At 40.2% G+C, this 27,641-nt stretch overlaps 3 protein-coding genes across 9 annotated transcripts in view; 1 reads left to right on the forward strand and 2 right to left on the reverse strand.

Moving 5' to 3' along the window:
* cryl1 (crystallin, lambda 1) overlaps positions 1 to 26,864 on the reverse strand; it is a 58,919-nt gene extending 32,055 nt beyond the window's left edge. The window contains exons 1-6 of the mRNA XM_050049233.1: positions 26,714 to 26,864; positions 25,887 to 25,994; positions 23,481 to 23,607; positions 14,888 to 15,049; positions 7,906 to 8,001; positions 7,220 to 7,318 (exon numbers count right to left, since the gene is read on the reverse strand). Of these exons, the coding sequence (XP_049905190.1) occupies positions 7,220 to 7,318; positions 7,906 to 8,001; positions 14,888 to 15,049; positions 23,481 to 23,607; positions 25,887 to 25,994; positions 26,714 to 26,754 (633 nt within the window). The 5' untranslated portion in view covers positions 26,755 to 26,864. The remainder of the gene's footprint in view (positions 1 to 7,219; positions 7,319 to 7,905; positions 8,002 to 14,887; positions 15,050 to 23,480; positions 23,608 to 25,886; positions 25,995 to 26,713) is intronic.
* Positions 1 to 27,641, reverse strand: part of xpo4 (exportin 4) — a 230,709-nt gene that overhangs the window by 67,892 nt on the left and 135,176 nt on the right. The window lies entirely within an intron of this gene.
* The window catches only part of ift88 (intraflagellar transport 88 homolog), a 37,401-nt gene continuing 36,925 nt past the window's right edge, over positions 27,166 to 27,641 (forward strand). For 6 of the 7 annotated variants that reach the window (XM_050049196.1, XM_050049197.1, XM_050049198.1 and 3 more), the window contains exons 1-2: positions 27,166 to 27,360; positions 27,530 to 27,592. In XM_050049196.1, coding sequence (XP_049905153.1) covers positions 27,280 to 27,360; positions 27,530 to 27,592 — 144 coding nt within the window. In that variant the 5' untranslated portion in view covers positions 27,166 to 27,279. The remainder of the gene's footprint in view (positions 27,361 to 27,529; positions 27,593 to 27,641) is intronic. The other variant, XM_050049202.1, reaches the window with a different exon arrangement.

A 27,641-nucleotide genomic window follows, 5' to 3' on the forward strand; every position in this document is an offset into this window, starting at 1 on the left:
TGTGGTGGTATGTTTTAATAAGGTTACCAATAAGTAAAAGATATTTAATAGTTGTCTATTTTTTTCATTACTGTACCGAAAAAAACCGAACCGTGACTTGTGTACCGAGGTACGTACCGAACCGAGATTTTTGTGTACCGTTACACCCCTAGTGTTAACAATGTTACTGATACTATTCTTTCTCACACCTTCAACTCAAACCACCAAAATATATCATTTAATAATTAAATTGATATAGTAAACATACGGGCAACTAGTTGACTAATGGACCTAAATGACGACTACTGGTTGACTAGGAAAATTCTGTGGCAGCCCTAGACAGCGGCATTCATGTAATACAGTAAACTTTGCTTCTCAAAGTCAAGGATGCTTCCTTGGTAGGACGGGTCCTTCCAAGTGGGTTCCTACAGAGGTTGGGCAAGACTCCTTTCTAGCATTCGGTGAACACACATTGGAAAAGGCTAGTGAGTGCCCCGGTGTACATCACTGAAGAGGCCCTGCCTTTAATGCCAGCAAATCGTGCCCAAAGAATTGTGGGTATGTCAAGCCCCCTGAGGATACCAACAGGCATCCTTGAAAATTCTGCAAAAAAAGACTTGGTCCTTGAAAACTGAGTGCTCCACAACAATTGTTTTATGTTGATAATCTTGTTTCATAACCGTTGGACACCCAAACCATAATTGAAAATTAATTTTGGTTGATAGCACAATCCTAAATTGAAAGCATGTCTTTTAATCCACCTCAGGTGCCAGGCGTTACCTTTTCTAACCGTGGAACGAAAGTTATTTGTTAGCGTGTTTTTGTTTACATATTTCAAACGTTGCTCTCTAATCGGAGCTGCCAGTGACTACAAAACAATCTGTGACTCAGACCTGCATTGGTTAGTTAAGTGCATCATCCTTCGGACAACATTGTGCTGAACGTCACACCCGCATTGTGTCATGTCATGATTCCGTTTCACAACTCTTTTGTTTTTGTTTCATTGCTATCTGCAGTTGTCCAAACTTGTGTGTACCTTTTGTGTGTGTGTGTGTGTGTGTGTGTGTGTGTGTGTGTGAGAGTGTGTGTGTGTGTGTGTGTGTGTGTGTGTGTGTGTGTCCATCTGATTCAGTTACACTCTGTAAATCAGGAGTACAGTAATGTCAGGGACAAGGACACTGCTGATTTAGCTGTGAAAAGGAAACTCTTTGTTAGACCTCTCAGACAGAAAAGAGACAGAATAAAGAGGTGGAGAGACACTGATCTAAGTCCCTCTTTAGGGTTATTGTGTCCTGTGTGTGTGTGTGTGTGTGTGTGTGTGTGTGTTGGCTCTGAAATAAGAGATGGGATTTGTTCTAACATACAGTAGTAACTTATCCCCATAGAGGGCAGAGCTAATTCATTACAGCTTTAATTATCTTGTAATCTAGTCAACAGTCGGCTAAGGAGTTTTTGTTTGGCAGAAATAGGCAGCACAGCGTCTGAAGAGATTTATTACAGAGTCAGATATAGGGTTGGAACTCGTTAGGATTTTAACGATTCCGATTCCTTACCGATTCCTTCTTAACGGTCCGATTCCTTACCGATTCCTCTTACCGATTCCTCTTACCGATTCCTACATTATATTCATTATACTAGCTATACTTAAACAAGTATATAATAAACACAAATGCAATCATACAAATACAAAAACTTTATTCAAACTGTTGCACAGTACAATTAGATGAAAATACACATTTGTGTGTGGTGTGTATTTCAGATTTAGAGCTTGTATCATCTCCCTGAGAATATATAACAACAAAAAGTGATTCTCAGATTTCTACAGTAACAATATTACCTCAAATTAACCACAGCAATGTAATAAAAAATACTTATATGCATTCTTGCTTGGGCACTGTTATTTACGTGACAACACCTGAACACAACACACATACACATTGGCTGTTTGTTTCTACCGCTCCCCTCGCTGGAAGCATCGGACCTCCTGCCGCCAGCCTCCGCCTTGATTAAACGCTGAAAATAAAATAAAAGAGGGAGACAGGTGTCTCCTATTTTATCTTATTTTGTTATATTTCTCCCTCTCCCCTCACTGGAAGTGGACCTCCCGCCGCCCGCTCCCGTCTCAAACACGGAGGTCTCACTCTCCGCTGAGCACCCACGGCACACGCCCGGCCTGTTAAATAGCCTGTAATCATAACTGTGAGACACAAACTCAGTGCTTTAGTCATTAAATAATGTCGGGTTCGGTCGGGTTCGTAAAGAAATATGCGGCCCGTGCCGCACTCTAATGGAAATGCACGTGACGTTGTTTTTTTTTTTTACAATCTAGGAACCGTTTGCAGGAACCGTTACTCCAAATGTGATGGAACCGGTTCCGGAACCGGAACTTTGGACCCTGTTCCAAAAAAAGAACCAGATCCGGATCCCAACCCTAGTCAGATATCAACTACTACAACCCAGTCCCCAGAATAAACATTGGCATTGTACATTTCTGCAAACCCCAAATACATCACATTTGTGCGTTACTACATTGCAGATACATTGAAACTTAATGTTTCTTTACGTTTTAACAACACTGTGGTTAACGTGAGGTTACTGTAGGTTTAGGCACCAAAAACCATTTGGTTATGGTTAGGAAAAGATCGGTTTTTGGCTTGAAACAACCACTTTTCGTGGTCTATGGAGATAGATTTGTTTCATAAAAACAAACATATCTTACAACAGTTAACGTAACCTCACTGAAACGATGTAACCTAACTAAACACGGTGCGATTCACTGCGTGCTCTTACTTTGACATGCGGAGATGACGTCATCAGCTGGGTGATCACGTGCTATCCGAAAATGGCCGAGTGATACAAGTGCATTTTCGTTCTGACCGGCGGAAAGTTTGTTTCAAAACTCTGTGTGTAAAAAGCAAATCCACACGTGTAGAACTGAGATCCACAAATGTTTTTTTGATTCACAAATAAAAACTGAGTTCACAAATGCCTGTTCAAATGTTGTAAATGTTAGGAAGATATTCACAAATACTTTTCATTTATTTGCAAATTAATTTAATGTATTCACAGATATTTTTTTTTATTTGTGGAATGTGTTTGTGTTTTTGCAGATCCGTTTTATACTTGCAAAATATTTTTGTGAGTTTACAAATCTTTTTTTGTATTTGTGGAAGGTGTTTTATATTTACAGATTACACATTTACACACAGATTATCGATCTGTTCACACACATAATTATGAAACAAATCTATCTCCATAGTGGCCCTATTCCAGCAGGAAATGCAACTGCAGTTCCTCTAATGGCCACTTGAGGCTGGCTCCAAGAGCGAGTCAATCTTCATAGACCCCCATGATAAAATGCCCAACTTTACAGCAGAAATAAACATGTTTACAGCCTGGTACAAAGAACTGTTTTGGTCTCTATGGCTAATTTCAACATTCATGACAACTGTACGGGAGATTCATTTTTATATAACTCACACTAATTTCAATGTTATTAAGGCTTAAAGTTATGCATAACTAAGAGTGTGGTTATCTAAAATGACTGGCAGAAAATAGTGTTCATGTAGGACCCCATCACTCAAATAAATTTCAGCGTCTTTAAATCTTGTCACAGTATTCATACAAGTGTTCAAACTGATTCTATAATGTTGCTAAATTTCCTGCGGATGGCAAAGTATTTTTCAAATATTCTATGCTCGTATCAGTAGCTTGATTTTGTTACTTTAATCTTGATTACTAACAGAATTGTACTGAGATTTAAAAGCCTTTTAAAAGTATGTGGGAATGCCCTCAGATAACTGTTTTTTGGAGGAAGGTCCTGGACCTAACTGGTCATATTATTGGTAAAAAGGTACCCTTTGATCCTAAACTATGTATTTTGAATATTTACCCAGATGATTTTGTCATCTTAAACAATGTGAGGGCCTTGTTGAATTTTGGTCAGCTTGAAGCTAAAAGATGTATTGCTCGTGTTTGGAAGGAACAATCTGTTTGTGGAATCTCTCAGTGGCTGAAAGGAATGACTTTTAACTTTGCTCTTGAAAAGATAATTATTATTATTATTATTATTATTATTATTATTATTATTTCACCAAAAACAAACTGGACATGTTCTGGAAAATATGGAACATTTTCTACACTTACTTGGAACAGAATGAGATCCGGACTGATGCTTGTAATGACGAACTGAATTGACTCTAAACGGCTGTATTTTTTTTTTTTTTTCAGCACTATCGTCCTTATTATTATTATTATTATTATTATTATACTATTTTATTCAATACCATAACCATTACTATTGTTCTTGTATCACTGTATATTGAGATGGTTATTTGTTGTCCATAAAAGCAATAAAGAGATGTTTAAAAAAAAAAAAAAAAAAAAAGCCTTTTAAAAAGGAGACCGACCAAAACAGTGGGAGCTACTAGAGCAAAAGCCTTGAAACAAAGGCAACGAAAGAGAAAGTATCACTGAATGTTTGGTACAAAAGTTTATAAATCTTCTACAGAAATATCTGCTGTCATGTTGTTTAATAAACAGGGTAATTTGAGGTAATCCTGTTTGAAGCCTGATTCACAGTGAAATGTTTTCATGTGTGTTCAGTTCAGGTAACAATCATCAGACTCATCGTCCTCATTATCATTCTGACCATTTCTGCCATGAGTGATCGTGTAATGGTGCCTGTCATCAGAGGCTAAAGCTCATTTACTCTCATTGTGTTCTTTTTTTGGAGGGAGATTATTGCAGTGCTGAGCTGACAAGGGGCTTCCTCTTCTCTGTCTCTATTACAAACCCATCAGCAGCCACACAAAGCCTCACTGAGACTGAGGAGCTCTTATCCACAGATAAAAACAAACACAGATACAGTCTGATGTGTCTCATGTTATGAGGACCTTATTTATTAGGACCTAATAGCGTTGTAATAATGCAAAAAAATGTTTTGCTTTTGCTGGATATTCATATTTAGTATTATATAGTTATGGCATGTAGCGGCTCTTTAACACTACTGATGCCAAATTAATCCTTAAACTTGCTCTGTTTATTTTAAACTAAGGAGTCGGTGTTCAGCTTTGGAAAAAAGACAGTTGTCCTACAAAATGCTAGTTGTGAATAAAATTTCACACTAATTAATCTCAACCCTAAAACAACATATTTCTATATGCATTAGGTGGAAAAAGGCCAAACTAAGAGCAAAATTGCTTTTTAATAGAATAATTCAAATTGTAACCCTTTGTTGCTCTAGCTAATAACTTTCATAAAAGTAAGTACGTTTTTGTCATATTTGCTAAATATGTCACGTTGGATCCAAGGGTTGTACCCGATCTAGAATTTTGGCAGTTGAATCAAATGTGGGATTTTAATACAAATATTTGACGATACGTTTTATTTTTATTTTCCATATAAAGTTTTGAAGTTTGGTCGGGGCTCAGTGAGACGTTTTGTGTGACAGTGGCATTCTCTCATGTAATATAGTAAACAAGCTAACGGTGCTAATAATGGTTCGAAAATGTAACACAACTTTTTTTTGTTAACACTAGATATCAAACAAAAACCAGAGATTGTTTCGTCTTAAGTTGCTGTGAGCTGTAAATCAACCACTTCCAAGCAGAAGAGAGAAGATAATGTTATTCCACAGCCTTAAGCGGAATTTATACTTCTGCCTTGAATCGATGCCAGACCCTACACCGTAGCCTGACATGCACCTCCTCAGAAATGTAACTACACGTTGCAGTGACGCAGATCTCCTGTCTATTTCTGTAAGCTGAAACCATTTCCCTCAGTGGAAACAAAGCTTTTATTTACTTCAGTTTCACAGATAAGAAACAATAAATTGCGAAGACAATAAAGCCTCCACTAAAATAGCATTTTAGGTCATGTGTGATTTATCCTGGCTTCATATGAGGAGAGGAAATGTCGGTGAATCTTGTGAGCTGTAACGGAATGAAATGTTTTAACATTACCTTTGTTAATTAATTTGTTTTGTTTGTTAATACAATGTAATATACCATAAGCTTGTGCTAATAACATTAGCATGCTGTATTTGTGGGGAAAATGTGTCCAGATAAAGACAAGTGTTTGTCTGTGAATGCTGTGAGTTACAGTGAAGCTGATTTGAGTATTTGCGTTTGAAATTGTCGCTGTTAAGCCATGTTTAATGTGTGTTTAATGTGTGTGTTGTTTTTTTTTAAATCAACTAAACTTTACAGCACTTCACAGACACCCCGCCACAGACTAGTGTTTTGGAGGTGTGACTGCAGATTCACACAGACACACCACTGCACAAGTATAAATGCTCACAGCGGCGTAGGCCACGTGTGTAGGCTATGGCGTAGACTCTGCATAGAGCTAATCAGCGCTGATCAAATATGAATCAAAATTCTTTTACTGCATTGCCAATTTTTTTTAGCTCAAATGTTTTCAGACACACATTTTAGTGTATTGTTTATCTGTTTAATGAGAAAGTTGCTCCAGCATGTGGGTAGTGCTTCCTTTTCATCTTGATAGTTTCCAACATGGCGGCCGGGTCACAAACTCTCTAATTTTACAGCTAAACAGTACACTAAATATGTTTCTAAAACATCTGAGATGAGAAACAGGCAATGCAGTAACAGGGTCTTAATTCATATTTGATCAGCACTGCGTAGTTTGACAGTTTAAAGATCAGGAGACGTGACTGACATGATTGACAGCTACATTAGAGACTTCTCGACTCCGATTGGTTGTTTTTCCTCCAGCTGCTGTGATTTTTTTTCACAGACTCTCTCTCATGTAGATGCACTGACAGTTTCAGCAAAAACGACAATAACTTAATTTCATAAAAGTTACCAACCTAATATCTAATGTCACGATGGTAAAGGATAAATACAACGCCCAAAAGGAAAAACAAACAAAGTCCTGGTTGCAAACCATACATGCGTCACAGAATAATATATTTTAGGTGTGTTTAAAACTGCAAACTGGTGTCAGCAGAGAAGCAGTAACACAATCAGAGACTGTTTAACGGAAGTGGACGTATAGCCTTTGTGACATCACCTATTGGTTTGCTGACTCACATTTCAAAGAGTTGAGTTTGTAAGCAGTGTAGTCACCCCCCTGCCGGCCATTAGAGAGAACACAGGTTTAAGGTACTTATGCAGTGGCTCCAACCCTGAGGCTGCGTCCACTTCATTTATACAGTCTATGAAAATAACTGCTCTAAATTAATTGGCTGAGCTAAGGACAGAAACAAGACACTGACCTGGACCAGCCTCCAAGACTCTGCAATGATGGCGGCCTGCACTCTGTTGAGGGCGAAGCCATCGATCTCTCTCTTTAGACAGACGGGCGCCTGGCCGACCTGAATCAAAAGAAATCAGTCATGTGATGAGATGATATTACTGCATCTCTGAAATAATAAACAATTCTTGTGATTCGTGTGTTTGCGTGTTTAAGACGATGAATTAAAAGTTTATTTACATGACTGAGAACCTCAGTACACCAAGAGATTTAATATGATTTCATTCCAAACAGGAAGCTACTGGTTTCCAGTTTCATTCAGCATATCATGAAATTCATCTTGCACAGGCTTGCAAGGAAGGAGACTTACTTGGAACAATCACTGTGTGGTAATCCAGGGACTAGTGACACAATAACATCTCAGATTTGATTCATCTGTGACTGGATTCACAGAATGTGATGTCAGGTAATCAAATTTAGAAAACACCTAACAAACAAATGGATAAAAGGTTTTCACGCCAGGATTCTTAACACTAAACATATATTATTACTCCAGTCCTAACCTGCTTTAATTCAGGATTCTTTTAATCACACACATGATTTGGCTTTCTCATAAACCTGATGCCTCTGTCCGTCTCTGATATTGACTCATTTGTTCCATCCTGCAGGTCACGACATACCCAGGATTGTGTAATCTGGGATCCTTACCTTGGTCATTAGGGAGTGGGTGGTGTCCATAACGGTTGCTGCCGTCTCTGGGTGAGGTACCAGCTCCACCAGTTTGACACAGTAAGGTGGGTTTACCTGGGGAGCACAGGACAATCACGCATCATACTGTGGGTACTGCACTGATACAGAGGATCTGTATCCTCAGGTAGGTACAGCATATAAAATGCCCAAAAGCTGGTATGTCATTAGAGTTAGTGCATAAAACTTCCCATTATAAGGATGCTGTCAAAAACTATTCCAAACTGCAATATGATACACCTTATTATTACATGTGTATTGTACATCAAACTATTTTACAACTCTATTAATCTCTACATTTACCACGTACTATGCTACATTTTCTCACACTGTTCTATGTGCTGCATTATCCTGCAGCATACTTTACTAAACTACATTGTTATTTTAGAATACCCTGTGCAATAATACATTAATTGTACCCTCACATTATGAGACATTTGGACTGTAAAGACACAGTTGGTATTTATGGGAACACCCACAAAACTTCACATCATTTTACGCTAGGGGGAAAAACAAAGGTCAAATAAACTTTAAAATCCAGAAATAAGGCTATATTTTTCAACCTGGACCCTATTTTCTCATGTTTTTGTGTCTAAATGAGTACTGGGAGCAACATATTTAAAATCGGTCTGGTGCTGAGCAAGAGCAGCTTCCATGTTGCAAAGTAAACACTCACGGGAATGTTGGCACTATCAATTTACGTCCACTGAAAGTGTTTGTTTTTCCCACTGACATGCTCAGATTGTTATTATAAGCCTCTGATAAGATTATCAAAAGGATCCCTACAGAGACAGACCTTTTTTATTAAAGAGTACAATGCTTTTTGTTCAACCAGAAACTTCCTTTGAAATCGCTGTTGTCAAACCCACCAGACTCAATTTAAATAAGCTGTAATTTTATAACCGTGAAACACACTTCATTTAAAGTTGACAGAAACAAAATAAACATCTCACAAACCATCTTGGTTCGTCTTTCCACTGTTCCAATAATCACCAACTCTTGTTTGGGTAAAATAAACCCTGAATTCACCCAGTTAGATGTGAAAATACACTGCCTCTGATTAAACAAAAAGGATCTAATGCCTTATCCAAACTGAAAAATTATGAGTCTGTAGAACCTGTAGTTCTTGAGGTTGCAAATCCCTGTGTGATAACATTATAGCACAGCACATTGTCGAAACAGGCTAATGGTGTGAAGTACTGCTTTAGCACTGCTTTACTGTCTCGAAATGTGCAGGATTTTGCTAACACATGCTAGTATATTACATCATAGCAGGGGCAGCAATAGGACGGCAAGGTTGCATGGTAGCATTGTCACCTCACAGCAAAAGGGTTCCTGATTCAAACCCTGGGTGAGTGGTTCGAAACGGAGTCCTTCTGTGCAGTTTTCTCCGGCTTCCTCCCACAGTCCAAAGACATGCAGGTTAATTGATGACTATAAATTGTCCGTAGGTATGAAAGATTTTCTGTCTCTATGTGTCAGCCCTGTGATAGTCTGGCAACCTGTCCAGGGTGTACCCGTTACTCAATGTCAGCTGGGATAGTCTCCAGCACACCTGCGACCCCTAACAGAATAAGCGGTTACAGAAAATGAATGAATTAATAAATAGCGACAGTGGCTCAGCATGTGGAGACTTGGCTTGGGAACCAGAGGGTCGCTGGTTCTGGAGGTTGCAAATTGCCGGTTCAAGTCCTCGTACGGACCAAATGTGGAGTGTGGACTGGTAGCTGAAGATGTGCCAGTTTATGCTCCTGTTCTTGCGCAAGGCACTAGACCCCCTCTAATAGGGTCTCTTGTGTAATAAAACCCTTTGATAAAAATGTCTACAAACATATGTGGCAGAAGAGAGCACAGTACACTACGGTATGCTGTTCTACATCAAGACCTTTACATTACACCTTTTGAACCTGGAGATTTATCGTCATAAAAATAGAAGCAGTGACAGAACAGGATGGTGCAGTTGTGGGGTGACATCTTAATCCCTTTCAAGCTTGGTGGTGACACGTAACTGAACCTGTCATTTTCACTGTAGTATAGGTGGGTCATGATAAATGTTACCACACAGAGAGCCAGAGAGCTTGGAAAATAACAGAGAAGCTTTTTTTTTGATTGACAGCAGAAATTATCTAAAATGTTGGCGACAATCAAACTGATTCACTGAGCGGAGTTAGATAAACACCAGAGGCAATATGCAAATATTCAGGTCTGGCATAGACTCATACTTTCATTCGTTCTCTCTGTATACATACAAATTAAATATAAAGGGTACATTGTATTTGACGGTTAATAGGCGTCCCTGCTGCTATGATAAAGCTGTAACATCAGTGGCTAGTGGTTAGTTTTCAGGGTCAACAGATAAATGGCTGAAACATTTTCTGATTCCCAGAAGTACAACAAAAAAGGCACAAAATAAATATTTCATCAACAACCTGGACACTGATTAAGATTGCTTGTTTGTAGTTACGGAAAAAAAATAGCTGGCTGTGGTGAGGCCAGTTAGCACTAAAAGAAACACATTCCCACTCTGACTGAAGTTAGGTTGTACTCTAAACATCCACCTCATGGCTACAACTAGAGTTGTTCCAATACTGATACCAGTATCCAGAATGCCTCTGATACTGATACTACTAAGTCTATGCACCAATCCAATACAACGGAATTTAAAAAATAACTAGCCTCTACATAGAGTTGTGCTGTGCTAACACTGGATAACTGTTGTTTTAGAACGGCAAAGAAGAATTCATTCCTGGTAAATGATGTAACGTTAGCCATCAACAAAATGTCATCAATTTGGCAACAGTTTACACAGGATCATCCCACCAGTGAAAAGGAAATGTGCACAACATGCAAGGCTATGGCTCTGAAGAATGGCACTAGTGTTGCCAATGTTACAAAGTATTTAAAGATGCATCACATGAAGGAGCACGACAAGTTCACCAAAGCGAAGATGAAAAAAATTGACAAACTTCAGCAGCAAACATTAGAAACTGCATTCCAATGATGTAAAAAATTCCCCAAAGACAGCCCAAAAGTGACAAAGTTAACTCATTATGTAATGATTCATTGTTCTGAACAACCAACACTTAAGTCGTTGAACTCTCAGTACTCAATATCAGTCGATACGCAAGTTCAGGTATCTGAATCAACACAGGAAAAGGAAAAAATATTATCACGATATCTTTAGTTAATACATTGAAAGTGGCTTGTATAAATGGGTCCAATTAATCCTTTGCTAAGCCACACCCCTTTGTGATGGTGCATCAAGCTGTCGCAGTAAGCATGCAGCCCACACTGTAACTAACTGCACTCCTTGAAGAAATATTATCATATTTTTGGAGAAATGAAAGAGTGATTCCAGAGAGAAGCAGACAGAGGGGTCTACAGTCTGTGTTTGAAGGATATATCCAGGATGTCAAACTGACTCAGCAGCAACAACAGGTTAAAAAGACAAAGATAGTTAGAAGCTAAAGCCGAACTATAGGCTACAGATCACAGTGTAAAAGTGAACCACCACATCACTGCTGATCGCCACACAAGACAATGAATATAAAAGGAAACTTTGCTGATATTGAACCAGCTGTGTGGCATCGCAGTGTGTGCAGATGAACCGTGTTTGGCTTCCCCCCCGTGCTGCTGCCAGCACCTGGACCTCCTCCAAGGATCTCCAGGGGAAGTCAAACAAAGTTCATCTGCACACACTGCGATGCCACACAGCTGGTTCAATATCAGCAAAGTTTCCCTGCTTCCCTTCACTGGTTCCTGTACAGCAGGGTCGGTCTTTGTTTCACTGTCATAGTCATTAAAAAGCAAAAGCAGCATGTGTATACATTCAGTAGGCTATATCTTCAGTAGCTAGCTAGCTAACCCTACACTTTTCAGGGTTTGATTTTGGTTTTGGAACAGGGAAGAAACGTATATCTTTTTCCAACCTCTCCAGGTAACGAGTATCATTAATACACGACGTGCCCCAGGCACAACATTTAGCTCCAGATCCACAAAACCATCCACAAAAATGAAGTAAATCTTTTACTCCATCAGCTACTGGATAAGTAATATTCTAGCTGTGGACTGAGAGAAATGACTTTGTTGGTACATTTTAATGTAACACTGACAGGCTAAGGTGTTGGAAAGAAGCACTAGCATTTCTTGAAATGTAAACAGTTGTCTATAGCTATTTTTTTCCAAAGGGCTTTTGACTCCCAAAATGGCTGCCTGGAGATAATGACATCATCCAAATGCTCAACTAATAAATGAGAGATAAATATGAAGCTCCTCAATTGGCAATAGGGGTGTACCATATCATTTCGTTCACAATATATGTTATGAAAAATTCTACCATGATATTTTGGCCTGTTGACATAATGACGTCATACTGTTACCCATGGCAACGAGCATGACGGGAAGCGAAATTATTACAGACTCCACGGTGGTTCCAAAAAGAGGAGCAGCTTCAGTAGTGTGGAATAAACTGTGGCGTCCTGAATGTTTTATGAACAGCCCCGGACTTCTCAGACACTTTTAGTGACTTACAGCTAAGAGGGAACTCATTCAGGGGCTCCTCTGGCAGCAGCACAGCGTCTCTCCCTCTCCTCTCTTGCCGTGTGCACACAGGAGTCGGTGTCATCACGTGATTTTGTCATAAACCTTTGGTAGTGTAAACCTACGTGACTACGTGAATCTCACTCTCTTTTATATATAAATATATATATATATATATATATATATATATATATATATATATTTATGACAAAAACACCCTGAAATATCGTGACATTATTTTAGGACCATATCGCCCACCCCTAATTGGTGACCAATAAAAATAAAAGTAATGTATGATAAGAGCTGCGTACTGATGAATACAAGCTAAGCTAAGTTCCCCAGTTGGGCGTTTATTAGTTTGAAATCCCTTTACACCAGTGGTGGTAAACAGCTCTTAAAATATCAAACAATTCTTGGACAAAAGCAGTTTTTAAGTCTGTTTGTTTTACTTTTTATTGACCTGTACCGTCTTCCAGAGGGGAGAGAGACAAACAGACAGTATCCAGGGTGGGAGGGTCTTTTTTATGATACAGCTGGCCTTCTTGTAGTCCTTCAGAGGTGGTAACGAGGTCACAGTGCTCACAGCAGCTTCCCTTGGTCTTCCCCAGTGCAGCAGCCTCACCACACTGTGCAGCAGTAGCTGCAGAGGCTCCTGATGGTGGCCCAGTAGAAAGTAGCAGCAGCTGCTGTGGGAGGTAGGACTGTTTTAACATCCTAAGGAAATAGTGTCTCTGCTGGGCCTTCTTCTCCTGGTAAGAGATGTTTACAGACTATAGGTAGTGTGACGTGATGTAGGAATCTGAAGTTCTCCACCCTCTCCTCCTCCTCTCCTCTTATGCAGAGGGCAGAGTGCTCATTTCCCCTTGGGTATCTGAGGTCTATTGTGATCTCCTTGGTTTTTGTATTGTCGAGTCCAGGTTGTTATGGAAACAAGACACAGTCGGATGTTTAACCTCCTCCCTGTACATTGTTTCATGGTTGTCTGTTATCAGTCCTACTATGGTCGTGTCGTCTGTGAGTTTAGCTCTTTCAATACCAAGATTGTCCGACAGAGCCACGACAAGGTCCCCTTGTGCCTCCTTTGCATTTTCACACAGAACCAAATGACAATGGCATCATGCTGCTCCTGTGTGTGATTACAGACTTCAGTGTGACAGGTATGATGTGTAACACAACAGCATCGGCCTCTAGTGTGCTATATGGCAGCTGATCTCAACCTCGTTGTTTTTTTCCAATTTGTGAACATTTTCAGCCACTGTTCTTAGCTGCTTTTAAAATCTCCCGCGTTGAGTCACATGCATAACACGTCACACCCATCCTGCCCATGGGCCCTTACTGCTGGCTGCTGAAGGCAAAGTGGCCTAACAGTGCGATACTCCTGCCTCAAACGGGCAGTGTAAAAGGGGTATTTTGATGGTGGGCTTGGAGAGGTGAATGGGGGAACGGTCGTGTAAAGAGGGAGCAGAGAAAAGGGCTGTGGACACACTCCTGTGGAGCTCCTGTGTTCAGGATCAGAATTCAGTAGGCGTTACCGCCAATCCTGACATTTTGTGATTTGTTTCTCAGAATGTTCAGTATCCATGAGCACTGTTCAGGTCAAGGTTGCTCAATTTTTGGAGCATTTTGTGGGGGATTATGGTGTTAAATGCTGAGCTATAATCACATACAGCGTCCTTACATATATGTTCTGCTGTTCTAAATGAATGAATAAGGGCTGTGTGAAGCGCTGTTATGACTACATCATGTGTGGATCTGTTGGTCCGATATGGGCAGCCATGATGTGGAAGAGAATCAGTCTCTGGAAACACTTGGTAAAGATGGAGGTTAAGGGGGATGCGGCAGACCGTACGCCATAGCCCACACACGTGGCCTACGATACCATACCAAAAGTGTTTGGCAGAGTACTGTGAACATTACTGTCCATGCACCAATTATTTGTCAACTAAGAAAGCTATCGTGGCTTTTCCCAGTTATGTGGTAGCTGCTGCAGGCTGACAAATTAAACTCCTTTTAAACAGTTTTCCTGGGGCCTCGCCATTATGTTAAGCTGTGCACCGGTGCAATGAAATAGCGCAGACACACAGCTCATGAACAGTCAAACTGTCAAACTAGGCAGTGCTGATCAAATATGAATCAAGATTGTGTAACTGCATTGCCTATTTTTGACCTCAAATGTTTTCACAAACATATCTTAGTGTACTGTTTAGCTGTAAAATGAGAAAATTGCCAACATGGCGGCTGGGTCACAAACAGACACGAACAGACAAATGTAGTACTGTAAAAAGTACAATATTTGTACAACTAAACTAAAGTTTAGTTTACCTTGAATTTGCGCTTAAGTAAATGTTCTTAGTTACTTTCCACCACTGATATTCACTAGTACTGGGACTGTAGTATCACTAACCGGATGGGAGACGAGGCAGCGACTCCTGTTCCCTACTTTAGAGAAGACGTTGCTTGGCACCAGACAGGAAGTGGAGCTGCTCAGGATGACGTCTTTTCCCACAAGACGCTCGATGTCTTGGAAGACGTTCTGCTTGACTTCAAGCTGCTCAAATACACACTCCTGAAAAACACATGCATACAAGGGAGAGTGTCCATCACATACAGATGCATATACAAAGGCATAGACGCACACTATTGGTTGTGAAGTCATTGAGAAAAATGTGCCACCGGGCCATGTCCGTGTGTAACACAGTGCGTAAATAATACATCTAGCCAGCGTCTTTGTAACACACAGTGCAGTATGTTCAGGGTGTCTACAGATATCAGACCCTTAAATTTAATGCTTTAAGACCTTTCCAAGACATTCTCTCACTAAATTTACGAATAATTTTTGGACAAATCATCTTTTTCTTAATCAAGCATTACAGGTAAGTCTAAGGTTAGTGTAGGTGGTCCTGAGCAGAATTAAGTTTTATGTAGGAATATGGTTATTAGAGTGAGTTATGTTAATCTACATTTTGCCAACAGGTAAGTGCGAGTATAAAGTAAGAAGACAGTATTAGGTTCAGTGGTAGGTTTAAATATTTGTAACATCAGCAATGTGGACTTTGACGTAGAGGACCTTGAATTATTTTGACATGACAAACTAAAAGATGGATAAATTAAGTTAGATAAAATGTCTGTGGCAATTGAGACCTCACAAATTCAAATTCAAGACTATTTAATGTATTTGAAGGCCTAATATTTATATAATTGAAAATATATTAAGCTGTTCTAAGGATCTTCAGACACCCTGGGCCTCTTTAGTGCATGATCTACAGTGCAGTCGCATTTAGGGTGTGTCCAACTCCACGTCTGCTGGTTAAACAGCACATAATCCTGGCCTAAAGTAAGATGCTAGGGGCAAAGGAGTCGCATGTAATCCCTTAATTAATCATAGATGTATTTGGGTATAACATGAATCTCGTATAACCGGGTGCGTCCGAAGCATTTACATGGTGGATTCTGCAAACAGAGGAAGCAAGCTGTTTTCTGCCGAGAGTAATGCAGTCAGAGCAGTAATGTCCCTGCAGCAAATACCGAAGGACATTTGAGAAGAAAAACTAAAAACTGTAGTTATAAACTTGACAGAGGAAACAGAACTGAACTTTTAGCTTCTGAAATGATCAAAGTTATGCTGCTCCTTGTGCATAAATGTGCATGGCGTCTCTCTTAATGTGGAGTCGGACAGCAGCTCTGCAGCTCTGCTCTGATCTCTGCTATGTTCACATTTTAAAGAATGTCATTAACATTTTCTTCATTAGTGATGTATTATTTCACCCACCTGCAACCCATCCACACGTCCCTCTGTGTTTAACAAGCTGAGTGTAAGCATGTGTGAACCAGCCTATGTAGGCTGTAGGCGTATTTTACTATCTGAATAATGCACCCTTTAAACAGTAGGAAAACACTGAACCAGTCTGACATTAGACCAGGTTTTTGTTGGTCAATGGCGCAATCGCTTTCTGCTGCCTCAAAATAGCAATCTACCAACAATGCCCCTGTCTGCACTTCATTTCAAGACCTACACGCCCACGGGCGCATACAATTGCTACTTACACAATGTAGGCACTTGCCATGAGAATGACAACCGTGTTGGTCTTAAATTAACAATGACTGTTGTGCTGCACTGTGTGTCGCTTTGTGAAGGGTGTAAGATGGGGCCCCTGATGTTTCTGCTCCCACTTTTCAAACTTTACTTTCGAAAGTCTACAAATTTCTGCAAAATAACAGAAACAATCCTCCAATTTAAACACTAAATTAGTAACTTAGTATTTAAGTGTTGGCAGAGCACCAGAGAAGCATGACAGTGAAGATGGAAACTTACATCAACACAACAGGTACACGTCATACTACTGTATCCAGAATGTACTCTGATAAATGAAACCAAATCTATCAGTAGAGATAAATACCACTAAGGCTGAGTGAGAAAATTAACTCAGGTGAATCGATCCTTTAACTTTGTACACTTTGTCATCAGTCTTTCTTTGATTATAGCAAAGATAAAAAGTGTAATCATCACAACATTAAATAAACACCTATTTTGTTCCGTGGTGAGCAGCAAAGTACGACTACGGAAACGTACTCTGATAAATACGATGAAGGCCATATTGTTCTTTTAACCATCCATCAAATTCAAGTAGAGCTTTTATGAACATCCATCAAGTTCAAGTTGAAGTTTTTAACCATCAATCAAGCTGAAGATGAAGTTTTTAAACCATCCACCAAATTCAAGTTGAACTTTTTTAACCATCCATTACAGGCTGGACTGTATATTACTGAATTGTCTGCACTGTCAGAGTGATGGAAAAAGGAGTGGCTGTCAAAAGTGATAGTTGAGTGTTAATATGTTCTTTAAATAGCAGTCATCAAGTATGTGGAACTGCAATAACTGGCTGGGCGAGCAGCATACCTGCTGAATGCATGCGCAATAAAGTGATGCTCCACTCATCAACATGTGAGCACCAACAGAGAACATAAAGTTCTGATCAGACTTTTTATATAAACTTAAATCCTATCCTTTCATAAAGTCTATAAAGTCTCATTTTATATCCTCTGTTCCATTTCTATAGTCTGTTTTTATTATGTTATTTATATTGGCTATTTCACTCACTGCCTCTTTAAGATTATGTTTTGATTCGTAGCAGATCATATCTCCTCCTCAAACAGGGAAACAATAGATTCCTAGACTCCTGTCTGGATACATATAGACAGTGGTGAGGAATGCAAGGAGTGGTAATGTAGTCTATATACGATCCGATAGTATGCCATGTACTCTTCCCTCAGTAAGGCTGGTAAGGATTAACTTCAGAGTGCACTGAACGCGTTCTCAGTCAGCTGCAGCTGTTTGATCAATTTTTTTTAGGGAGACCTGTAAAAACATTGTTAAAGCAGTCGAGTCTACTGAATATGAATGCATGTTTTTCCAAATCCTGCGGAGACATGAGTATTTTTATCCTTGATATGTTCTTGATAGTAGGTTGACTTTGTAATTGTCTTTTTGTGGCTATTGAAATTCAGGTCTGAGTCCATGACTTCACCAAGAATTTTTGGCTTGACCACATTAGTACTTAATAATTAAAGTTCTGAGGTCTTTACACCGACTTCCTGTCTCTCAGAGAATTGATTTCAAAATACTACCGCTGGTTTACGGCACTAAATGGTTTAGGGCCCAAATACATTTCTGACCTTCTGCTACACTATGAACCATCGAGACTTCTCAGGTCATCTCGGACAGGTCTGCTTTTTGTTCTCAGAGTCAAGACTAAACATGGGGAAGCAGCGTTTAACTTCAAAACTTCAATGCCCTACGTCATCGCCACTTTTTTCGCATCGCCCAATCGGATGATTTGAGAGGCGGGCCTTCTGTGGTGGTCACAACAACAAGTTTACAGTTAATAAACAATGGAGAAGTAACTGGTGGTAGTGGCCATTACTCAACGTCATATCTCAGGAACAGAAGGGGAGACATTTGGTCAGATACTGAATTGGTGACACTAATCTTAGGTGTCCACCTTGATGCTGTCATGGCTTCATAAGACTCTGGTATGGGTGTAAACTGTAACTGTAACTTGACTGGTTCATAGAGGTTTACAACTGAAAGTAATTCTAGGTTTTAATTTTCTGTTCTCCATCTCTGTAATGGTGTTTTTAACTGTATCTAGATATCCTTTTATAATATGTTTCTTTTGCACATTGTCTTGAGGCTTTTGATGTCTTATGTAAAGCACGCATTGAGGCTTTGAATTGCCTTGTTGCTGAAATGTACTTTATAAATACACCTGTCTTGCCTATTGATATGTTGAGCAACAAATCTGACTGAGACAAACTGCTGTTCTCAGGGTACATGCACCAGGGTGACATTTGCATCAGACGGTGTCATGGTATCAGGAAACATGAGGCTGACTATCTGAACAGGAATACTCTGCATATTCCTACTTGTTATTTCCCTGTTTCTAATAAGTCCCCTATTGTTCCTTGTTGGATGGACTCAGTGCAGAGTATTGATTTATTCTGGCCCTACCTGTCTCTGCTGTGTTCTGATCACCACCCCTGTGACACAAAGCACTATTGTCTGTTTAAACAGTCACGGTTGCAGCATGCATGACATTTTTCCAGCTTAAGAGGTCAACTTTCTTTTTTATTTCAAGTGTTAAACGTGACTGTGTTAGGATGAGCAAATGTCCGTTGTTAAGGATGTTTGAGTTCTTAACATGACAAGATGAGATGAGTGACTCAATGTTAAATTGTCATATTTCAGCAGCGGGGCCCCTCTTGTACTGAAACCTCGTCCTGAAGCTCTTGTCAAAGGAAAGCTTGTCTTTCGCTAGTTAGTTTTTTGTAACAGACAGCTCATGGAAAGCTCTGATACAGTATATTCAGGTAGTTAGAGAACATTAGGGCATAATGTAATAAAGATGGGCCAAATGGTTAAAGGAACACTTCATCCACAAAATGATCACTTATATATCAGGTATTCACCCAATGTTATGTTTAATTTGTGAAGAAAACTTTGTTTGTTTTGTTGGGAATTCTTAATGAATTGGACTCAGCGTTAACAACAGCAGCAAAACTGTATCAGAACATTGATTTACAAACTCTCACATAACTGCTGTATAATCGAAAGTCCCTTTTACACTGCCAGTTCATGGTGGGAATGTTTTGCAATTATCCCGCCTTGCTCTTCTTTAGAAAAGGTACAATCGCAAAACGGAGGAACAGAGTTGTCTTTCAGTCAGCGACTGTTCCAGACTGGGTGTCAAAGAAACTTAAAAAAATGGCTCCAGACTTCCTGCTGAGAGGGTTTTCGTCTTCTCCTGTGATTGATCTGGTGCCTCCAATGAACTCTTCCGGGTCTGTTTGTGTTTCTGAACCAGTGATGAAGAATCTAAATCATTTCGAATGGCTGAGGGCTCGACTGCAAAAATCAGATTTTTGGAAAACTTTTGGTTCCATTTATACTGTGTCAGTTTTGTTTACAGTATATGCGTAGCTGCAACAGAGAAAGTAATTTGTTGTCTTATTTTAGTGGTGAAATAACTGTTTCCTGTAGTGTTTAACAGCCAATCAAATTGCTCAATGCAAAGTGCTACACAAAGAAGACAAAGACTTGACAAGAATGATTTTATGTTTTGTTTTTTTGTTTTTAAGAAAATATGGTAAAAATAGCATAGGAGCAACAGAGGTAATAACAGTGCCTAATCGACATCTGTGTAAAAGGGACGGCCAGTGGGACGGGATCATGGACAGGACAGGTGTGACATTTTAGGGAGGTGTTATGTGCATGACAAACTGGCAAATAGCAGTTAGCAGCTAACTCAAAATTGAGGAACAGCAGCTGCAAACTGGAGAGACAATGAGGTCCAGGAGCTCCTAACCCTCTGAGCAGAGGACGAGATCTGCCGCCATATAACCGAGACAGTAAATGGTTGTATTTGCCATGTCATACCATTGTTATTGTTTTTAAAGTGCTGCCGACACTTTATATACCTGTTATATGGCACATTAGCGACGCTGTTGCGTTATATGTCACAACCATCACGCCTTTTTTACTTCCACAATGCCAGCATGCTGTCTAAAATCACATACTGATGTTTGGTTCTGTGTAAAAATGCAAAGCAGTGTGAAGAAGGGACTTCTTTGTGGCCCTATTGCAAAGTCTCTCTGTATAAAGAAAAGGGCTCAAGTCTCATTTGTGCAGTCACATGCTCAGTTTCCCACAAACATGTATTTTTACGATTAAAAACCTAGGATGGTTTTCACAAAAATCACGTTTTGTAAGAACTGAGCAAATGACTGGATAAATTAGACTTTGGCCTTGTCTACATGTACACAGGTATTTTTCTAAACGTAGCTTTTTCTATGCAATTTGGCCTTTTGTTCACATGCAAACTAACAGATTTTTCAGTAAAACTGTCCAGATTCTCATAAACTCTAGCCCCTTTTAAATAGGAATTGTGCAAATTTGCAGGAAAGCCCAATCAGTGTTTTTTCAGCATTGGCAGTATAAAAACAAAATCAGGGAGTGCAGCAAAATGCCGCCTACCTACTTTTGTTTATACAGAATGTGCCTTTTTCGGGGCAATGGGGGGCGTGAGCAAGTAACAAAACATGTAGCTCAGCGTGTGACATAAACAGTGATGTGCTCCGAGGGAAGCTGCAGCTGGTCAGTCCTTCTGTGATTCTCTCATAAGTTGGCTCGTCCTTCGTCGTCCCCGTCATTTGAGGGTTAATGGCCTCTTCGTTTGCGAGGGCAAGGAGGGCGCGCAAGTCTTTGTCTCCCCAGTTGCTCATCTTTACAGTGTCTGTCAGGTTTGCATTTCCCTCTTGCTACTAGCTGCTCATTCCTGCTATCAGCTGTTTCCTGTTTATCCACCACCAGTGGCTCACATGTGCGGCATCATCAACAGCTCCTCCCACAAGTCATCAACAACCCCTCCCATGGCGGGAGGCCGCCTCTGTCTTTTTAAACCAAAAAGGTTCCGCCAATATGACTACCCTAAGAGACAGAAAATTGGGCACTTCGGATCAACTCGCCAATCCAGCTCTGTGTGTCTAAACACTTGCAGCTTGCCGGCAAAACGGCCCAACATTCGGCAAAATTTTGGGAGTGTAAAAGGGGCTTCAGTGTTCAGTGTTGATGTGTTGACACATATAACAAAGTTTTGGACTTGTAACGTCAGAGTGTGCAACATTATCTTCTTTTCGAGGTGTCACAAATGTGGCTAAAACAGGGCTGGCTCCAACCTTGCTAACAGGAATTTTTACATTTACACATAAACGTGCAGTTAGTCTTCCACTATATTGAGGAACAGAAGCACCAGAATGCACCACAGAGGTTACTGCAGCCAGCCTTTCAGTAATAGTTTTTTTAGGCCTCTGACTCTTCTTCTTTGTGTGGCTTTAGAGTTATGAGTATATCAGCGCATGTTGATAGACATGCTCTTGACTGCACATCAGTTTTATTTTGCGTTTTCATTTGGGTGGAGACTTTCTTATGAGTGTCAACTCTAATGTTTTTGAGAGTGAAGGCCTTAGATAGTTGTGTGAGAGTCTGTAAACAGATGTTTTGATATAGTTTTGCTGTTAAATGTGGCCCCCTTTTACTTTAATTCATCAATAATTTGCTCTGTTTTTGGATTCTTCGTTCATCATGGAGGCATGCAAGAAAAACAACAATTTCTTCATGGATTCAACAGAACATGGGGCGAGTTACTGATGTACAAATGATCCTTTTGTGGGTGAAGTATTCCTTTAATGTATGATGAACTCAATAAGTATTAGAAAGCAAGGCTACATTACAGACAGGCACAATCCAAAGTCAATCATAATGACCATGGTAAACAGTCATGATATGTGACAGATAACATGCAGTGAGTAGTCTGTCACACATAACTGTCTGAAACATTAAAACTGACTTTGCTACATACAGAATAAAATCCACAAAGGGAGAAACGGTCTAAACTTTGCAAAATGCTGGCGCTCAGTGGTGAGATGTATTTTAAGGTTTATTCAAACTGTCATCAGGGGTGTCTGGGGTATTGCGGACTGTCAGTATTAACCAATGATGTTGCGCCCCCTTGAGGACAATCAGTGGTTCTTTTGAAAATACACATACTGAACATACTGTACTGAAATTACTGTAATCACAACAAAATTTGATTTAAGGTACATGATTGAATGCATGTGATGAATGAATTAACTTTGCAGAATTTCCATTGGGTCACACACTATATACATCTGGTGGAAAAAGTACTCAGATTTTTTTACTCAAATAAAAGTAGAAATGTGTTCAGTTTTTCCATTAAGTTTATTTTGTCTTAATGGTTTTAAGCCTGTTCTTAGCTAACAAAAATTAGCATTAGCATGATGGCAATTAACCATGACTGTGAATACATCGTGCTAATCAAGCCAGCAGCTACCGTTAGAGTAAGCTCCATCATCTTGTCCAAATATGGTCACTTCTGGCTCCAAAAAACAAGGATGGAGACGACTTCAGCCGTTCAGCTGAAGTGCCAGACTCAAGGCTTCAAAACGAGTCCACAAACCTGTGGTGACTTCACAGTAGCTACATCCATTATTCATACAGTCTATGATCATAACACAATAGTTATTATAGAAAATGTTAGTATTCTGCTTTTATTACAGATAATACATCTAAGAGTATTTCGGTGTTGTTCTTTGTTAACATGTGTTTTTCATGTTTCAGGTAACTTAAGTTGTCAAATATAGTGAAGTAAGAAGTACAATATTTCCCTCTGAAATAGTAGTAGCATAAAGTGAAAATACCTGAAAGAAGTTCGAGTACCTCAAGATTGTACATACTCAGTACATACTCAAGTAAATGTACTTAGTTACCCACACCGCAGTCACGGTAAACAAAGTTTCATCACCGTGTTAAATGTGTGATGGACGAACAAGTGAATGATACAAATCAGCAGAGACCAATCTCTCCTGATTCCAGCATGTGGGGTTCAACAAGTACCAGTGCTGGGCGTGGTCTCGTGTGTCACCTGAACAAAGAAGGCTCCCTCCAGCGCCTGAGCCAGGTCATCGTACGTGCTGACCAGGGCGAGCTGCTGCGTGGTGCTCAGCTCTCCTCTCAGCATATGGGCTTCCTCCAGCTCCCCCAGCTGCTTCCTGAGCCAACACAGAGTGAAACACTCACCAAAAACACTGCAATTATGTTTGTGAATGTTGTCAGGTTGGTTTACCAGCCAAAACACAAACCTCAACTAACTGGCTGCTGGTCAAGAGTTGCACAGTAGCAGCACATCATTTACAGGATCAAATAAGTCAGTGACATGCCAGACCATGACTACATTTGTCAACATAAACGTGGTGTAAAGTAAGTAACACTTTATTAAAACTGGGTGTGTTGAGTAGAGACACTCCTCTCAGCTTGTTCAGCAAGAAATCAAACACGAAGGGAAACTGAAAACCAAAACAATGACACCATCTACTGTTCATACAGGCAACTGAATTGTTACAGTGACAGCACCAGAGGCAGCAAAAATATGCACAAGATAAATCAAAGTTAAATTGGTAACATCTTGGCATAGAATTTGGGTTTGTTTTAAAGTTTGAAGGGCTGCAGAGCTTCTTCATATTAGTTTTTTTTCTTGTTTTCACAAAAAGCCCTTTGTCATTCCACAGTAATGTTTAACTAGTGATGACTGGGCTGTGAAAGACTTTTTAGACCTGAACATGTTTGTCCTTTTGTTCCTAGATGAAGTCACTGATCATGCAATGCCCACGTGTTGTTTCAAGGAAGCACTGGAAGGAAGAACAGGTTATATGTTGGACAGAGTCCATCTATACGCCTTGTTAATGTCCCCTTCATGCTTTGCAGCCACACACTCCTGTTGACTGGAAAGACAGAGGAATGTAAATCCCCTGCTAAGGAAGGCAGCAAACTGTTTGTAATGGACACCATCAAATGCTGATCATCATATTCAAACGTCGACCCAAAACTTACTACTACTACTGTTGGTACATGCTATATTCAATATACTGTCCAATATCTCCTCAGAAAAACACATTAAACTGATTACTCTCTGTGTATGAGAGCAAAAGCAGTTCCACTCTGACTGGGAGTCCTTTAAAGCTGTGGTGGGTATTCAAGTTGTCTGAGAGAAAACTAGACTTCTGCACCTCCTCTTGGCTCTGTTTTCAGACTTTAGACAATCGAGTTACTGACGGGAGACTTTGGCCAATCACTGGTCATCTCAGAGAGAGGGCGCTCCTATTGGCTGTTCTACAAATGCAGATGTGCGTGCAGGTCCCTTTAGTGAAAGCCTGATTCAATGGAGAATCTCGAAAAGACGGTTGCTAGTCCAGCATTGGTAACAACTGCCTACGCTGCAAAGCGACCTAAGAAAGGAAGACAAATTACCAAAAAGAGAGTCTAAAAGAGAGTCTGACAATGAATGAAGAAAAAAAAACATGTCAATATTAGCGAAGCATTTCTGAGGTGCGCGTTTATGTAGCTAACATTAGCCAGAGCCTTGAATCCCAGTGTGTCCTCCGCTTCACTTTCCATTGCTACAGACCAACCCCCTGAGAAAAGAGCAGGCAGCAGCTCCGGAGAAGGATCCCTAGTCAGCAATCGCAGCAACTCAAATCCAGCTAGTGCAAACCCCAGTTCCAGGAGACCAGGCAGTCATGACTCCCCACCAGATCAGCAAACCTTCTGTTGCTGCTGATACACAGGTTAGACCTAGCACTAGCGCTGACCATCAGCCCACTGTGGCACCAAGCCTGGCTGAATCAAAGCGACTACAGCCGCTGACCTAAGGTCCATCTCACAAGGTACTACCTGCTCTCCCCCGGGTAAGCGGTCCACAGAGACAGGGAGCGGGGCAAATGGGTGGTGGAGTGGCTAGCTAGCCAATTCTTGTCTCATTTGTGGTCTGATAGACAGAGAGAGAATGCAGGGCACGGACGAGCTGAGCAAATATGCTGCATGCAACTCTCCAATGACATAAGATTAAATAAATCAATATATGGGAAACACTGGGTTAATGTATGAGGCATGTACATATGCAATAACACATCACAAAAGAAAATAATGAAAACATTTTTCTACCTATCAGAAGATGATTCCAGAACAGACGACCAAGAAATCACAAGTAAACACAACATAGTTTCAGACTTCACTCAGTCTTATCCAGGACATCTGGGCAGGTCATGTAAGTTTATTAGTTGCATCGTCTCAACAGGCTTTACACAGGCGCACAACATCAACAGTTTCTTGACCCGGCTGACGCTAAGTCCTCTCTCCAACAGGCCTGTAATCAGGCTGACTAGAGCGTGTTAATAACTATGGACAGTGCATGGAATGCTACATTACTTAAGACTGCATTACACAGTGTCTTTTATGCAGGACAAAGACTGCAGTATTGTGTCGTTCGGCTGACCTGATCTCTGTGAGAGCCTTGGCAGCCTGTCCTGGTTGGCTGTCATACATCTTCACATTGTAGCCTCCACTGATGAACACCATGGTCCAGGAGCGGCCTATCAGCCCACTGAAACACACAAATACACTTTTAGGATGTACTAACAAATAGTGGACTGTATTAATACATTTGAACATTTAATGTCACAGTTGGCCTGGTCTTTTTTTTGGTCTTCTTCTTTGCTCATTGCCATGATGCGTCTGCACCATCACTTCCTCCATGGACAACAATGTTATGCTGCAGTATCTCTCTTGCTATGCCTGTCTCTTTTTGCAATTCCCAGCAGTTTACTGTTACACAACAAAATCACTGCAGGTTTTGTTGTTGCTCATTTAAGCACATCCACCGTTATGTGGAAATTCAGGTTTGGGAGGTTGTGAACTTAGTTCCCATGTAAATTCAAGGAAAGAGGAGAGAATATTTGACTGTGACTTTTACTATTTACATTCCAGGTTTAAGGGGGGGTCACTGCAAAGGACTGCAAAGTTCAGCTGAGTGTGTAGAAATAATGAACAGGGTGCAGACAAGTTAAAATGTGCACAAAGAGTGGAGCCTCAGTGCAACTACCTCATAGAGTGAGTCAAACTTTGTCTACAGAAGCAAGGTATCACGATAAAGTACAAGAGGTCAGGGAATATCTTAGTTAGCTAACATGCCAATCAATGCAATGCAATCAGTAACCTATAATTAAATGTAAACTAAGCAAGCAAAAAAAAGCAAAAAAAAAAAAAATGCACTTCATCAGTAACTTGAGTTCAAACATCATGCACGCGTCTTTTCTTGCTTACCTGCCGATCACAGTAATGATCTTCATGTCAGAAGAGCTCATTTTAAAACGTTATGAGATCAGCTGTGACAAACCTTTCACAACTTGTAACCAGAGCCGGAACTGTGCACCTCCCCTACACAGTCACACTCATAGTCACACTGCTATATATCGGTACGGTAAGCTAGAAGGACCAAATAAGTTTCCAAAAAGTGCAACATAATGTATTTTCCAACAAAAAAAAACACAAAACACATTTAATCTAGCTGTTACTGTTTATCAAAAGTTATATTTACACTGTTAAAGACGAAAACGTGAAGAAACGACCAAAATCTATAGTGTCTTACTGCTGTATCCTAGCAACGGCAGAACTCTGCCTCAGCCAATTGTGTCAAAGTTGATTGATGATTGACGCGTAAATGACCAATCAGATTTTAGAATTGTAACTGTTCCACCCACGTCGCATTGGATTGTGGGATGGAATCCTGAAACGACAACAAACTAGCTGCACCGTTATCTCCGGTAGATAACCAATTGTTTTCCATATTTATAAGTGTTTCGTTATTCCACCTCACCGGAGAAGGAGAGATGGAAAACGTACATCTGGCGGTGGAGGAGGAGGATCTTTATTCGGGTTACAACGACTATAATCCGACATTTGACTCCGAGGTGAGTTAGCGACTGTGCTAATGTTATATTAACGCTAGCTAACTTAGCTCTGAAGTTGGCAGAGCTCAGAGCCATTTGCAGTCGTCAACACAAGTATATTTGAAATGATTAATTTGCTACGTTGTATTGGTATGTAATGAATAAAAACTAATTATTGATTAATTTCAAGGAGTTGGAGAATGATATGGGCTTCCAGCAAGCAGTGAGAACAAGTCATGGGAGAAGACCCCCGGTGAGTACCCACCATTATTTAGAGTAGTTACTTTACAGATTTTATTATT

The sequence above is a fragment of the Epinephelus moara genome, chromosome 7 (genome assembly GCF_006386435.1).
Source record: "Epinephelus moara isolate mb chromosome 7, YSFRI_EMoa_1.0, whole genome shotgun sequence".
In the NCBI taxonomy this organism is placed as follows: Eukaryota; Metazoa; Chordata; class Actinopteri; order Perciformes; family Serranidae; genus Epinephelus; species Epinephelus moara.